The sequence below is a fragment of the Petaurus breviceps genome, unplaced genomic scaffold (genome assembly GCF_028583685.1).
Source record: "Petaurus breviceps papuanus isolate PSGF00001 unplaced genomic scaffold, PetGlider_PUasm1.0 77, whole genome shotgun sequence".
Taxonomy (NCBI): Eukaryota; Metazoa; Chordata; class Mammalia; order Diprotodontia; family Petauridae; genus Petaurus; species Petaurus breviceps.
In genome coordinates, this window is record NW_027186492.1 from 5,397,103 (window position 1) to 5,414,050 (window position 16,948).

A 16,948-nucleotide genomic window follows, 5' to 3' on the forward strand; every position below is an offset into this window, starting at 1 on the left:
CAGGACCGTTAGCTCGGCTTTCACTTTCTCTTGCTTTCCACTTTCTCTTGCTCCGCCCCTTCCTGCTACGTCAGCAAACCGCAGGACCGCTAGCTCGGCTTTCACTTTCTCTCGCTTTCCGCTTTCTCTTGCTCTGCTATGTCAGCACGTCCATGGGGCATGGAAGATCTTTAAATCCCATAACCCTTATACCAGCTCATATTTTCCTTTGAAGCTTTTGGTGCAAGAGTTCTGACTTCACTGTCTTCCTCCTGTTCCATGCTTTGCTCCTTTTTGTCCCTAAAATAGGAGTCTAATGTTAGATTGCTTTGTTTGGTTTGCTTCCTTTGCCTGCTCATTTTGCCACTCAGTTACTTGACTTTTGGGCTTTTTGCCATAGTAGAACTCTGACACCAGACAGGGGAGCTTCATTCCAAATGCTGGGGTTTTCTCAGCTGCTGGAGGTATTAGTTGGGTGCCCTCTCTGATGCCTCCACACACTCTGGCAATTTGGTAACACACCCCAGGACCTCCACCCTAGACTGCAATCCAGATCCAAGCAGGTTAAAACAAGACAAATTACCCCTCAGACTGGTCACTTGGTCCCCCTACCTCTGCAGGCCAGGAGCTGAAGATGCCACATGGTGGTGACTGTGCTGCAGCCCTCAGCGGCTTCTCACCCCAGGGACAAAAGCCTATGCACTTCCAACTACTGGGTCCCAAAGTCCACAATGCACTGACCTCTCACTTTGTCCTTTGCATCTATGTGTTGATAAATCTGGAGATGGCCACAGCTGCTGGTGATCTGGAGTCCCGCCAGCTGGTGGTTGGTCAGGCCCACCCTGGGGCTAAAACCTATGGCTCATGCGGGGCTGGGGTTGGCTCCCAGAGTGCTGCGCTGGCCAATTCCTGCAGACCTGCAGGGCTGTCCTCAGTGGGAGGTTAGCTTCTCTGTGTCATTTTGTGGGTTCTGTAGCTCCAAAGTTTGTTCAGAGTCCCCTTTTACATGAATTGGAGGTGGTAGGAGCCGGAGCCTCACAGAGGTCCTGTTTCTCCTAAGATTATATTCAATGATTTACTCAAATAATAAGTTTATACTGAAGATTATACTCAAATTTTACAGGCTAGTTATTTTTGATTGCAGACCTAGATCCTTTGCCTTATGGAACACTATATTCTAAGCTGTCTACTCCTTTATAATGGTGGCTGATATATGTTGTGTGGTCCTGCTTGTGGCTTCATGATACTTGAATTCTTTTTTTCTGGCTGTGTGAAGTATTTTTTCCTTGACCTGGGAGCTTTAGCTTTTGACTGTCATATTCCTGGAAGTTTTCATTTGGAGTTTCTTTCAGTAGATTCTTTCAATTTCTACTTTATCCTCTATTTTTTATTTTTTAATTTATTTATTTACTTTTAGCATTTACAACATTTTTTTAAGCAATTGGGGTTAAGTAACTTGCACAAGTATACATGGCCAGTTATTTTGTATGGGTGTTAAGTATCTGAGGCCAGAACAGATCCTGGGTCCTCCAGACTCCGGGGTTGGTACTCTTACTCGCTGAATCACCTAGCAGCCCCATTTACAACATTCAATTCCACAATATTACAAATTTTACAATTTTTAACAAAAAGTTAACAAAAGTTACAAATTTTCTCCCCCCACACACCATGGCGGCATGCAATCTGATATAGGTTCTACAAATACCTTCACATTAAACATTAGTCAAGTTGTAAAGAGGAGTCATAACCAATGGAGTAAACAATGAGAAAGAAAGAACAAAACAAAACACAAAAGAGAGAGTAAGTAGTTTGCTTCAATCTGCATTTAGACTCTGTGGTTCTTTTCTCGGGATGTAGATATCCCTTTCTATCATGAGTCCTTTGGAGTTGTCTTATAGCCTTGCATTGCTGAGAGGAGCCCATTCTATCAAAGTTAGTCATCACAAGGTAGCACAGCGAGTAAGAGCACCGGCTCCAGTGTTGAGAACACCTGGAGATCGAATCCCGGGCTCAGACACTTAGCACCCACCCAGAAACACCTGGCCGTGGCTCAGCGAGTAAGAGCACCGGCTCCAGTGTCGGGATGACCTGGATCAAATCCGGGCTCAGATACTCAGCACCACACCCAGAAATAATAACTGGCCGTGTAACCTTGAGCAAGTTACTTAACCCCAATTGCTTATAAAAAAAAAAAAGTTAGTCATCACAGATATGATGTGCCTGTAATTGTGTACAAAGTTCTCCTTGTTCTGCTGCCCTCACTCAGCATGAATTTATATAAGTCTCTCCAAGTTATTATGAAGTCCTTCTGCTCCTCATTTCTTATAGCACAATAGTATTCCATTACATTCATATACCACAATTTGTTTAGCCATTCCCTAATTGAGGAGCATCCCCTTGATTTCCAATTCTTTGCCACCATAAAAGGAGCTGCTATAAATATATTTATACATATAGGTTTTTTTCCCACTTGTATGATCTCTTTGGGATACAGCCCTAGAAGTGGTATTGCTGGGTCAAAGGGTATGCACATTTTTATAGCCCTTTGGGCATACCTCTGAATTGCTTTCCAGAATGGTTGGATCAGTTCACAACTCCACCAACAATGCATCGGTGATCCAATTTTTCTATATCCTCTCCAGTATTTATCATTTTCCTGTTTTGTCATCTTAGCCAATCTGACAGGTGAGATGTGTTTACCGTCTAATTCTAAAATATCTGGGCAGTTTTGTGATTTCTTGAAATATAATATCTAAGTTCTTTTTTTTGTACACAGCTTTTAGGTAGTCTAGTGATTCCTAAATTATTTCTTCTCAATCTGTTTTACAGGTCAGTTGTTTTTCCTATGAGATAATTCACATTTTCTTCCTCTTTGGTTTTTTTTTTTTATTCTTTTGACTTTGTTTTTTTTATGGCTTTATGGTTTGTGGAGTCATTAACTTCTATTTATCTAATTCTAATTTTCAAGGAATTATTTTCTTGCATCTCTTTTTACCAAACTGTTAATTCTCTTCATATCTTTCTTGCATAGCTCTCATTTCTTTTCCCATTTTTTATCTATCCCTTTCATTTGTTTTTTATAATAATTTTTGCTCTTTTTTTAAACTTTAAGTCTTTTAGGAATTTGTGTTGGTCTTATGTTCATTCTGCAATTTTCTTTGAGGCTTTTCTTAGTGATGTTTTCAAGTCATTATCTTTTTTCTGTGTCTTGAGCTTCCCTGTCATCATAGAAACTCTTTCTAGTCAGGTTCTTATTTTTTTTTCTTCCAGCCTATTCCTTGACTTTGAACTTTATGTTAGTGCTAGGCTCTGATCACTTGGGAAGGTGGGGGAGGTGAGGTATGGGATGTCTGGGCTGAGCTTCTGTCCTTTTATGTTCTCCTGCTGGTTTTGCAGTTCAGTCTGGGGGCCTACATATTTTCAATGCCCCCAAAGTGGTGTGATCCAGGTAAGATCTGTTCACTGCCCTACTAGTCTGAACATCTGAACTCTGCAAGTTCCTGACCCAGGCTTTGGTTCTGTTGACTTGTGAATGGTTGTATTTCAGTAGACCTCTGTTGGACTGAGTCACTGTTAGTCTGCTAGAAGGTTCTGCAGGTTCAGAGGGACTAAATCTTCTGGATCGCCTTTGGTCTGGATCTCCTGCCCTGGTTATTCCACTGCAGACTTATGTGCTACACTAGAGGTTAGAATTGAGTCCCCACTCTGCTCCTGGGTTCAGAGGCACACAGTTGAAACTTTGAAAGACAGTAACTCTGATCAATACAATGACCAACCACTATTCCAAAGGACTTGTGATAAAACATGCTATTTGCCCCCCACCCCAGTAGAGAACTAATGGATTCAGAGCACATTTTGAAGCATATTTTCTTCTCTTTCTTCCCTTTTCTTTTTTTTAGACACAGTTAAATGTGAGAATTTGTTTTCCATGACTACATATTTATAAAAGATTTTCTTTTTCTTGTCTTGCCAATGGGTAAAGAAGGGGGAAAGGGGAAGAAGAGAACTAAAAATAAAATAAAATTGAATTTTTAAAAAAGATTGAACTTTTAAGTGTGTCATACATACTTTTTTCAAGAGAGTTGGTTTTTCAATATTTACCAGCACACCCCGTGGTTGAGCTAAATGACCTTACAATCTTATGTTTCTTTGGGTATTTTTTGTTCTTTAAGCAGAGATAAAAAAAAAAAGAGTATGGTGAAGGGTCTGTGGTTAGCTCTGGGAGACATTAATCAGTCAGCTAGCAATCAAAGTGCCTATTGTATGCCAAGTATTGTGCTAGGTCCTGGGAATACAAAGACAAAAACCGAAACAGTTCCTGCCCTCGAGGAGTTTACATTTTATCTGGACAAACAACATATACATAATAATAGCTAGCGTTTATGTAGCATTTGATCCATGTGCATATATACTCTGTGTGTATACAGACACACACACACATATATATATATGCAAAAGAAAATCAAGGTTATATTGGCTGGGAGAATTTATAAACAACTGGGGGAGAGGGTCAAGAAAGGCTTCATCAGAACAAGGAGGACATTGTACACAGTCACAGCAACATTGTGAGATAATCAACTTTGATAGACTTAGCTCTTCTCAGCAATACAATGGTCTTAGACAATTCCAAAACTCATGATGGAAAATGCTTTCCACATTCAGCGAAAGAACTATGGAGTCTGAATGCAGTACTTTGCTTTTTTTTTCTTTCTTGTGATTCTTCCCTTTTGTTCTGATTCTTCTTTCACAACATGACTAATATGGAAATATGTTTAATATGATTGTGCATGTATAGCCTAAATCAGATTTCTTGCTATCTTGGGGAGGGAGAGGGCAAGGGAGGGAGGGAGAAAGAAATGGAACTCAAAATCATATAAAAGTAAATGTTGAAAACTATCTTTACATGTAATTGGAAAAAATAAAACACTATTAAGGGGGAATTTTTTTAAAGATAAAAAAAAAGGCTTCTTGTAGAAAGAAATGCTTGAGTTCAGTTCTGAAGAAAATTAGAGATTCTAAGAAGCAGTGAAAAAGGATCATATTTTGAAGATGGGGGACAGCCAGGGCAAAAGCTGGGAGATTAGAGTCACATGTATGAGGGTGTATTAGCAACCACACTGGTATACCCAGGATGGCTACTAGCACAGGTTCTTAGATCTGCTTTACTAGGAAAAGAGTTGTTCAAGGGGTTAGCATTCTTTTTAAAATTATATTTTTTAGTTCAGGGGAAAACTCAGCACCCTGAACTTCAGAGAAAATACAAGCAGAGAAATAAAGACCAACAGATAGGTTTTCTAACTGTCTGAGAAATTAGCACAGATCAACAGACAGATACAACTGTCTGACCAAGGCAATACATACATAGTTACCAGAGAGAAACGCACCAACATCTGGGCTTTGCAAAGGAAGGGGGGTCCTTAATGGCTATCCAGAGTCTCATCTGGTCAAATCACAAGAATTCTAGTGAGTGAGCCCCAAAGCAAAATGCTAACCTCAGAGTGTATATACATTTCTTCAGGGTTGGAGGGCATCACAACCCTCAGTGAGCTACTGCCTAATTACAAAGTAACAGAAGATGTGGGCCTTCATGAAAAACAGCTTTCCCTAATCAAGCTTCCCTTAATGGGCTCCACATGAGGCCTATTAATGGGGGGGAGAGGGGGAAGATCTTAAAGCCCATTAACATTACAGAGGGGAACAGAAAGAAGTCTGGATCCAAAGAAATATGTGAGAAGGAGTAATACATTTTGATGTCAGAAAAGTAAGTTGGAACCTGGTGATAAAGAGTTTGTATTTGATTTTAGGCGAAATAGGGAAATACATTGATATAGCTACCAGGTCACGGAATCTCTCAAGGAAGCTTCTCACTGATTTATGTCTTTTGTTTTTCCTCACAGGAAATCTGCGAGAATCCCAGGTTTATCATTGGTGGAGCCAACAGAACTGACATCTGTCAAGGAGATTTAGGTGGGAAATTCCCCAATGCTCTCATATGCTGAGGCCAAAGGAGGACCAGGCAGTGCCAGGAGGGAATGACTGACCTTTCTTTTCTTCATTTCTTTTTGAAGGCAATCAGGATTAAGTGCCTTGCCCAGGGTAACACAGCTAGTAGTGTCTGAGGCTAGATTTGAGCTTAGCTCCTATTGACTCCAGAGCTTGTGCTCTATCCATTGCACCACCTTGCTCCCTGGAACGATTCACTTTTGATGCATTTTATCCAATTTTAGAAGCCAATTCTTCTCATATCAGTGATTTTCACATTCATTCACCTGCAGGTGCAGATTTTTCATCTCCTTGCTTTCTGTTTGTTGTTTATGAGCATGTTGTTCTGGACCACAGGAAAATAACAGAGTAGGGATAGAGGCTAGATCTTTGGTTTTATTGGCATAGAGAAACTCCCTCTACGAATGCAGACTAGCATCTTCTCTGAAACTTATGGACTTAGAGAGGCTCCTGAAGCACTGAGAGGTCAAGTTGACCAGTCCAGGGTCACTCAACAAATATGTATCACAGGTGAGACTTGAACCCAGGATTGCCTGGCTATGCAGTACAGCACATTGCCTCTCAGCAATAACAGTAAGAACTGACTGTTAATTATATGGTGCTTTAAGGTTTATAAAGCACATTATATACACTATTTCATTTGATTCTCACAGCATTGGGGTACTGTAATTATTTCTATTCCATAGAAGAGAAAACCGAGGTTTAATAAGGTTAAGTGACTTGCTCATTGTCAGATAAATGCTTAAGGTGGAACACCGAAGTCTCCTGACTTCAAGTTCAGCCCTGTAATCACTATGCCACAATTCTTAAATTGTACTTTAAGTGCTCTAGAAGGGCTTTTTCTTTAAAAGAACCCAACTGAGTAGTTTTTGCAAATGAAGAATCATTTTAGAATGTGCAGGGGAAAGAGCACCAGATTTGGAGTCATAGAATATGATCTCAAAACCAACTTCTCCTATTTACCACCTTTGTGACCTTGGGTATGTCATTTAATCTCTCTTGACTTCAGTTTGCTCTCCTGTAAAATGAGAGGATTGTATTAAATCACTCATAAGGACCCTTCCAACTTGAAACCTATGATCCTACATGTAATAGGTGCACAGGGCAGTCAACCATACTGACATGTCAGCCAAACTAGTCAATGCATTGAGGTACTTCTCTGATTTTGTGTTCTTCTGTTCAGCTACACTTATTCCTCAACAGCAAATGTATTATCCATCACTTCCAGCTTCAGATTTAGATGATGAAGTTCCAATATCTATGTCTCCTCTTATATTTTTTAGTTTAGCTCTGGTTCCCCTCTGCAACAAACCTTCATCTGCACTGATGAGTAATCAAAGTTTCATTTTTCTATCTAGAATCCAATAAATTATATTTGTCCAAAAATTATATGACAATTATGTCTCTCCAGCATATAACAGTTTGTCACATTTAAAATCTCAAAACTCTTCATTGCTCCCATAACTCTCTTGGAACTCTGACCAGCAATAGACTTTGAAGGAATATTGCATGTGAATCTATAAACCTAGTATGAAACACCATCCTCAAATTTCTCATTTTGTAAAGTTAGGTTTCCTCACACTGGCACAACTGCTAAGGATTACTTGCTTCACCATCCTAAATGTGCTGGCATCAAGGATTTGGGATTTCTTCAAATTCAATTCCTTGATAAATTGACAAAAGAAATGACATATTTCTAAGAAACCTACTCCCTTAACAAGATTATTAGACTATTTTGAACCATTCCTGTTATTTTCAATGTAGCTCAAATATGTATACTATTGTGGAATCAGACACTAATTTACAGTAATAGCTTTCAATCAGGATGGAGATTTTTGTGTTTTCATGTCAGTGAATCACTATTATCTTTAATATTTGAACTATAGTTCCTCCTATGTCTTAAACCTGGGTGAAGTTTGATACCAAGCTTTCATCAGCAATATAGTAAAGTTGTAATCAGTGATGAAATTATAACCCAATATAAATAGATATGTAACTATTTATAATTATAAATATGACAAATGTAACTTAATATATTTAATAATATTTATAACAAATATAATTTAATATATTTATTGGTACTTTTTTTAAGAATGCTCATTTATTTCTACTCAATACATATTTTTCAAAAGGACATAATTTAATAACATTTCTTTCAACCTAAAGGCCCCTTTAAAAATCTGTTCTTTGCCAAAAACAGTGTAATGGAAAAATCACTGAAATTGTGGTTAGAAGATTTGGGTTTGAGTCCTAGTTGTCTTCAATATGACCTTGATAATAATAACAATGAATAACAATAAGCTCTCAACAATGTCTTTACACAAAATACAGATGTCATTAATAACTTACATTTACATTGCACCTTACATTTTACAAAGTACTCCCACATACATTATCTAGCAATAAAACTCCAAGGTAGATAGTATACAAAATATTTATCCTCATTTTTCAACTAAGAAAACAGCAATTCAGAGAAGTGATGGCCAGTGTAAAGTAGCTGAGAGTTGGAACCAGGACTTTTGTCTCCAATTATATCATTCTTTCTATTATAATCTTGTCTCTGTTTATCCTCTTGCTCATGAAAAGATTTTTGGGGAAAAGAGTAGACAGCCAGAGATCAAAATGCAGTGAAATTGGTGAAGGGTACAGAGTCTGTCAATGTAAGAGGAAGAATTTATGAAGACAGGCTAAAAGAATTAAGGTCATTTGGGGCAGCTAGGTGGCGAAGTGAGTAAAGTGCCGGCCTGGAGTCAGGAGGACCTGAGTTCAGATCTGACCTCAGACACTTGACACTTAACACACACACACACACACACACACACACACACACACATACATACACACACACACACTAACCCTGTAAACTTGGGCAAGTTACTTAACTCCAATTGCCCTCCAAAAGGCAAAAAAAAAAAAAATTAAGATTATTTGATCTCAGGAAGAGAATTCAGAGAAGAGAATAGGTAGGAGAATAGCAAATTGTTCCAGGATGGTTTCTGTCTGAAGTCCATTGAAAAGATGATTAAAAGAATGAGAACAATAGCAATCGTAAGTATTGCATTCGTTATTAATAGTCACATTTAATAGTGCACTACAATCCTATGAGGTTAATAGTGCAAATATTTACACCAACCCTCTACAAATAGAGAAATTAAGACTTCAGACACTTACTAGTGTCTGAACTAAAACTGGGCAAGTTACTTAACCACTTGTCAGCCTCAGTTTCCCCATCTGCAAAATGGAGAAAATAATAGCACTTACCTCTCAGGGTTGTTGTGAGGCTCAAATGTCGTAATAATAATAATTGTAAAGTGCCTAGCATGGCATCTGGTGCATAGTAAGTGCTATATAAATGTGAGCTATCATCATCGTGGTGATAATAATAGGCAACAGTGATACAGAGCTTATTGTGTGCCAGGCTAAGTGCTTTTAATAGTACCTCTCTCACAGGGTTGTCTTGAGGATCAACTGAAATAATATATGTCAAGCATTTGCAAACCTTAAGACCACATAAAATGCCCCATTATTCTTACCCACCATCCTTTTCCTTTCCTACAGGAGACTGCTGGTTCCTGGCTGCCATTGCTTGCCTGACCCTGAATGAGCGACTACTTTTCCGAGTTATTCCCCACGATCAGACTTTCACTGAAAACTATGCTGGGATTTTCCATTTCCAGGTGAGGTGCTAGGTCTTCCAGGTCTTGGGGAGGACAGTATGGTGAGGCAGAAAGATCATTGGCTTTGAAGTCAGGGAGCCTAGGGTCATGTCTTTGCTTAGCTACTTACTACCAACATGGCTCTGGGCAATCCAGTTAGAGTCTCTGGACCTCATTGTCCTCATCTATCTCTGCTTGGTTGAATTGGTATTGCCAACACTTAGAACAGTACTGCTAAGTAGCCCTACACACGGTAAGTTCTTAATATGCTCTATTTACCTACCTACCTATCTAACTATCCATGCATCCATCCATTCATCTATTTATCTGCTTATTATCTATCTACCTATATACTTATCACCTATCTATCCATTCATCTATCCATCTGTCTGCTGTCTATCTCTCTATCCATCTATCTACTTACAAACCTATCTAGCTATCTCTCTATCCATGCCATCTGCCTATTTGTCTATCTGCCTATCATCTACCTACCTATATACCTATCTACTTATCTAACCTGTCTATACATCATTTATTAATCTATCTATCCATCCATCTATTTATGTGCTATCTATCAATCTATCCCATCTGCTTGTCTCCCTACCTTCCACTTATCCATCCATCTACCTATTTATCTGCCTTTCATCTATCTACCTACATACCTACCTATCTATATTCATCCATCTATCGATCCATCCATCTACCTATCTGCCTATCCATACCTATCTATAGATACATACCTATCTACCTATCATACTAAATACATATTTATCTATTACCTGTCTATTCATCCATCCATCCATTTACCTGTCTACTATGTATGTAAAATGGGGGAGGGGGGCGGTACAGTAACATTACTTGTCTTGTCTTTGCCACAAGGCTAAGAGGGAAAACAGACATGAATAAACCCTGCCTATTAGTGGGAGAGGGAGGGTACAAGAGGAAGAAGGTGGGAGAACAGGTGTCCATCTCTGCCCAGCCTATAGCACTGTTTATTGTTGGATAATTCAGCTTCACCATATGCTCCAGATAGAGCAGGAAGGAGACATCCTGTGCAATGGCAGGTCAGTCTATTTTAGCTTCTCCAGCTGCTGAGGCTCTTCTGAAACTTGCAGCCCTTCCCAAATATCTTCCAAAACCCCTAGCACTGTGTTTAACCCTCCAGGGAATCTGTGGGGGCCACATGTATACAACAGCCCCCAGGGCAAGACCTGCAGCTGTCTTTGCACTTCATATTAAAATTGAGTGTATACTAAGTTCATAACTTAGTTGAAAGCCTTTTGCTGGCCTTTGTTGTGGAGCAAAGTATGCCTTATGAAGCATGTTATAAATAAATCTCTTCCTTAGTCCATTAAGGCAGAGATACTCTTTAATATCTGTGAGAAGTGTCCATATCTCACCAAGATGTGTTAGAGAAATCAGACTATTGAAGGCAGGCAAACATCGAGGATTATAGGTTCATCATATATCTAGAGCTAGAAGAAACCTCAGAGGCCATCTAGTGTGATGATCCCAGTATTTTATACATACAATTCACTTCCTTTTTAAAAATGTAATCATTTCCAGTTAACAAGCATTTATTTTTTTCTTCTTCCCACTCCCACCCTCATATTAGAAGAAAAAGAAAAGCTATGTAATAAATATATACAATCAAGCAAAGCAGATTCATGTCCATACATGTCCAAAAGTGCCTCATCCTGCATCTTGAGACTGTCACTTCTCTGGCAGGAGGTGGTTAGCAGGCATCAACTTCAGCCCTCAGGAACTCTCATTGCATTGATCAGAGCTCTCAAGTGACTTGGATTTATAATGATGGGACTTCTTCCTGGATTAGACTTACCTTCAGTCAGTCAATCAAATAGCATTTATTTTATTTTATCTTTTATCTTTTTGGAGAGGGGAAGACAGGGCAATTGGGGTTAAGTGACATGCCCAAGGACACTGTTAGTAAGTATTAAATATCTGAGGCCAGATTTGAACTCAGGTCCTCCTGACTTCAGGGGTGGTGCTCTATTCACTGTGCCACCTAACTGCTTCCACAACTAGCATTTATTAAGTACCTACTATTTTCCAGGCACTATGTGAAGTGTTAGGGATACAAATAAATACAGCAAGTAGTCTTTACTCATTTTCAGAGGATCCATGATGAAAAATGCTGTCCACTTTTAGAGAAAGAACTGATGAACTCTGAGGGCAAATTGAAGTATAGTTTTCTTTATTTTTCTTGCTTTTCTGGTGATATGGGTAATATGGAAATATGTTTCATATTATTTCACATGTATAATTGATATATTGCTTTCCTTCTCAGTGAGTGAGTGAGGGAGGGAGGGAGGAAGATAATTTGGAAGTCAAAATTTGAAAAAAAAAAAAAAAAGAATATTGAAAATAAATAAATAAATGTTTTAAGAAAAAAAAAGTCTATACTCTCACAGATCTCAAGTTCTGATTACCTTGGCTGGTGGGAGGAGTAAATTAACTGTCTGCTCATTGAGTGACCTAGCTTTGCCTTTCAAATTTGGGCAATATTAGAATCTGATAACCAGAGTCTTTGGTCTCTCAATTTCCCCTGAGCTGAAAAGGATCTATCTAGGGGTATGGTAGTAAACATTTAACAATCAGCCCTGTAGGGGAGGGGGAACCATATACACATTATGCTTTTAAGTTTAATTTGCATCATTAACATTTTCTCCATGACTTTCTTAAGTTTAGACAATTGACAAAAAGATAAATCAAACAATTGATTTGCAGCATTTTCTGATTTCTGAAATATAAATGCTCATCGTGAAAACTGAACAACCAAAAGCTAACCAAAAGTTCAAGCTGGCCCCAGCATACTCCTGATTTGTCCTTTCTCTGACTCCGTTATTGCTGTCTGCACCAATCATATGTCATTTAATATACACTGCGTGCCCCATGTGCTAGTTATGAGTGTACCTGGTATATCTCCAACTAGATTATAATCTCTAGGGTGAGGACTAGATGCTATGCTTTTTTGTATCTCCAACATGCCTAGCATGGTTCTTTGAACATAATTGGCATGCAATAAGTATTTTTGTTAAATGAATGAATGAATGAACCACAGACAGGCATATTAAAGTACTCTGGATAGTGTCTCACAATGTAAAATGCTAGGGTTAATGATGTCTCAGATTTTCAGCTTTGTTCAGCCATGTCCAACTCTTTGTGACCCGTGGACCAGTACACACCAGTACTGTCCATAGGGTTTTCTTGGCAAGGATACTGGAGTGGTTTGCCATTTCCTTCTCCAGTTCATTTTCCAAATGAGGAAACTGAAGCAAACAGGGCAAAGTGATTTGCGCAGAGTCATATAGATAGTAAGTGTCTGAGGCTGGATTTGAACTCAGGTCTTTCTAACTCCAGGCCCAACACTCTATCCACTGAGCCCTCTAGCTGCTTCATGTAAAAACCAATATATCTGAGTCTGCTAAATAATCATGCTCAGAAATAATTTAGGATTGCTGGATTAGGGGCCTTGCTCATCAAGGCTGATGTATATGTCTCTGTCTGTCTCTCATGCCTAAAACATTCTCTCTCCCTGTCTCTGACTATTAACCTTCCTGGCTTCCTTTAGGACCCAGCTAAAACCCTGTGTTCTAGAGGAAGACTTTCCTCTTTTAATTATTTCCTGTTTATCTTGTAAAATGCTTGCTTTGTATACATTTATCAGCAAGTTGTCTCCCCCTGCTCCTTGAAGGCAGGGACTGTCTTTTGTCTTTTTCTGTATCCCCAGTACTTAGCACAATGCCTGGCAGATCGCAGGCATTTAATAAATGTTTATGGATTTGTTATTAATTGATTGATTGTTTTTTCCCTTCAGTTCTGGCGCTATGGAGACTGGGTGGATGTGGTTATTGATGACTGCCTCCCAACCTATAACAACCAGCTGGTCTTCACCAAATCCAACCATCGCAATGAGTTTTGGAGTGCTCTGTTGGAGAAGGCCTATGCAAAGTAAGATAATGCCCTTGAATTCTCAGTATTGGAGAGAGGAGATAGGTTGCAGAAACTGTCTCAGGCCCCATTACACAGTGTGTGTGTGTGGGTGTGGGTGTGGGTGTGGGTGTGTGGGTGTGTGGGTGTGGGTGTGGGTGTGTGTGGGTGTGTGGGTGTGTGTGGGTGTGTGGGTGTGGGTGTGTAAAAAGAGAGGGAGGAAGGAAAAAAGAGAGAGGGAGGAAGAAAGAAAGAGAAAGAGGGAAAGTGAGGGCTGGGAGGGAGTGAGGGGGAAAGAGAAAGAATACAAATATAAAACTGATTTAGAAAGGCTCATCTCATAAATGAAGTCAAGCCTCAAAGAAAAAGGAAAAATATACCTCCTTCCATCTGTGCAGCGGTGGATATGAAACACTGCATTTGTGATCAGACTTGATTGGTGTGTTAGTTTTCCTGAACCGTTTTTCCCCTTAGAGAATTTCTTTCATTTTATTTTTTATAACTCTCTGGGATAGGTAGGGTAGAAGAATCTATTTAGAAATGAAGGCATTTTAAAAACAAAAGATATCAATAAAAATTTAAAAAACAAAAAAGCTAATAAAAATAATAAAAAGTAAAGCCCATCTAGGTTACAAGCAGCTCTAAGTTTTAAAAATTGTCTAATAGAAATAAAGACTTTATCTGCTTACCCTGTGGATTCTCATAGCAACTTCATTCCAGTTCTACAGTGACCCAGGCATGGCCCAATGGTAACTATCTCTGGAACTCAAAAGCCAGGGGCCCACCTGGCTCCAGTTTATAAACTAAGAGCTGGTTACCTCAGGTGAACCATGTAGGGCACATTGCCCTAGAACTTTATGATTTGAAATTTCCCTCATATTTTCCCCAAGGCTCCATGGTTCTTATGAAGCTCTGAAAGGTGGTAACACCACAGAAGCTATGGAGGACTTCACCGGAGGAGTGACTGAATTCTTTGAGATCAAGGACGCTCCCAGAGACATGTACAAGATCATGAAGAAAGCTATTGAGAGGGGTTCTCTCATGGGCTGCTCCATTGATGTGAGTCCAAGGGTGTCCAGGTGGGCAAAGTATCATCCAAGTCCATTGGTAAATGATGCCTTCCCTCCAGACTGCATTAATGTCAATTCATAAACCACTTAACAAGGGAAGCAGGAGCTATCCCTATTCTTTGGAGGGCCAGAGGATTCCTTATGTGGGGTCGTTCTATTTGTAGGTTAGTATCTGGGTAGGTCTACTCCTAACCTTGAGTTTGAGCAGGCTTCAACCGAGATAATTAAGAATTCTCTAGGTCTGAGTCTTTCAGGACAGTTTTCCACAATGTCTACTTGAATTATGGGAAGCTCTCATGTTCTCATGGCCATATGGGTCTGTGTTTCCTGGAGGGAAAAAAGCTTCCAGATCACTAGTTTGGTACTTTATTGTGGTATCTCATACTCTTACCTATATCCAGGCTGTGATCAGGAGTGGGAAGTCTGTGTCCTTAAGGCCACATGTGACCCTCTAGTTCCTCAAGTCTGTCCCTTAAAGTCAAAAGGTCAGACTTGAGGACTTAGAGCTGCAGGTTCCCCACCCCTGCTGTAGACCAATCTACTTCTCAATTATCTACCCATGCTCAGGGGTGGGACAAATAGATAGAAAGTAGGAGGGTCAGTGAAAAGACAGAATATTACTCTGTCTAAAGCCAGGGGCCTCAATCTTTTTTTGTGTTGTGGACCCTTGGGCAATTTGGTGAAGCTTATGGTGTTCCTCTTAGAATAATGCTTTTAAATGCACAAAATACATAGGATTACAAAGAAAGCCAGTTATACTGAAATAGTTATCAAAATAGAAAAAATCTACCACATTATTATATCTAATAGCAGGTCTAATAACTTCAATAATTTCAAAATAATAATGAGCATAAATGATAGATACTGTAATATGAAAATATCTGTGATTTCTATTGGGGACAAAGTCACAGGTACTATTAGTACTGCCATAGAATATTACCTACATTCAATTGAAGGAAATGTCAGATTTTAGTTTAGAGGTTAGTGAAAATAACATTTTTCCATTCAAGTTCTTAAACCTTCTGAAATCAAAGTCCATGGACTTTGGACAGTAAAAGGGTGGGCTTAGATGGAAAGACATGATGATGTAATGGAAAATGCTACATTGGAGACAGGGAGACCATGGGTCCTCAAGTGAAGAACACCTGATCTAAACAGAAGGCAGTAACACCTTTCTATCTGTGGTATGCTCAAGGCTTATTGGTTTCACCACCCCTTCCCTTTGGAACAAAGGGACAGAGTTAAATTCCAGTCACTTTAATAGCTTCTAAATGTGTCACTCTTGTTACTCTTCACATTTGCCATCTTTCTCTGGGCCAAGCATCTTCTTTTCTTTGGGATTCACCAGATGGGTACAGTTCTAATCTAGTACCCTGAGTTTGGTGGGACCAACAATGCAAGACACCCCATCCCATACCAAGGAAAAACAGGATTTTTCTCTCTACATTTTCTTCCTTTATTTTCATTATTTTCTTTTCCCCTCTTAGAGCTTATACTTTCCTCTTTTTCCTTGGCTGAGTTTGCCTCTGTCCTTAATGAATTTCTTGTTTCCTTTCTACCCTTTTTCTTTTCCTCTTCCCCTTGTCACCCCAATCTTCTTTCACTGTCCTATCTCCCTCCTTTCCCTGTCCTCAGGATGGTACAAACATGACCTATGGGACTTCTCCTGGTTGTAGCATGGGGGAGCTGATTGCTAGGATGGTGAAGAATTTGGATAACTCCCAACTGAGGGATTCAGACCTAGATCCAAGAGGCACAGATGACAGGCCAACCCGGGTTTGTATGCCTGAGATGATGAGTAATCCCTTCCTTCTTGACAGTACTGACCAATTCTCATGTCTACATGATTCCTCTTGGTACCCAGCTCCCTGCCTTTCCTTTGTGTGGTGCTAAACATACAAACAATTGTTTTGAGGCTTTAGAACAGACAACTAAGAATGCCTTAGTCTGGGAGTCAGGATACCTGGGTACTAATTCTAGTTGCCAATAACTAATAAACTATTTGTGTGGCTTTGGGCAAATCACTTCCTGTCTTTGGATCTGGGGGAAAAATGCTTCCTAGTGACAACTTTGGGACGTTATTGTAACACTTCACCCTATTTTCTATATGGGGTTATAGACCATTCTATTTCTCAATTACCTACCAGTGCTCAGGGGCAGGGCAAATAGAAAGTGGGAGGGTCAGTGAAAAGGCAGAATACTACTCTATCTAAAACAAGGGTGTCATGGACCAATTTATTTGCAATTTGGTCAAGTCTGTGGTTCCCTTTTCAGAGTGACATTCTGAAA

The 16,948-nt window shown here is 39.5% G+C and overlaps 1 protein-coding gene across 3 annotated transcripts in view; it reads left to right on the plus strand.

Moving 5' to 3' along the window:
• Positions 1-16,948, plus strand: part of CAPN3 (calpain 3) — an 89,422-nt gene that overhangs the window by 40,855 nt on the left and 31,619 nt on the right. For 2 of the 3 annotated variants that reach the window (XM_069105844.1, XM_069105845.1), the window contains exons 2-6: positions 5,877-5,946; positions 9,541-9,659; positions 13,477-13,610; positions 14,480-14,648; positions 16,295-16,435. In XM_069105844.1, coding sequence (XP_068961945.1) covers positions 5,877-5,946; positions 9,541-9,659; positions 13,477-13,610; positions 14,480-14,648; positions 16,295-16,435 — 633 coding nt within the window. The remainder of the gene's footprint in view (positions 1-5,876; positions 5,947-9,540; positions 9,660-13,476; positions 13,611-14,479; positions 14,649-16,294; positions 16,436-16,948) is intronic. The other variant, XM_069105846.1, reaches the window with a different exon arrangement.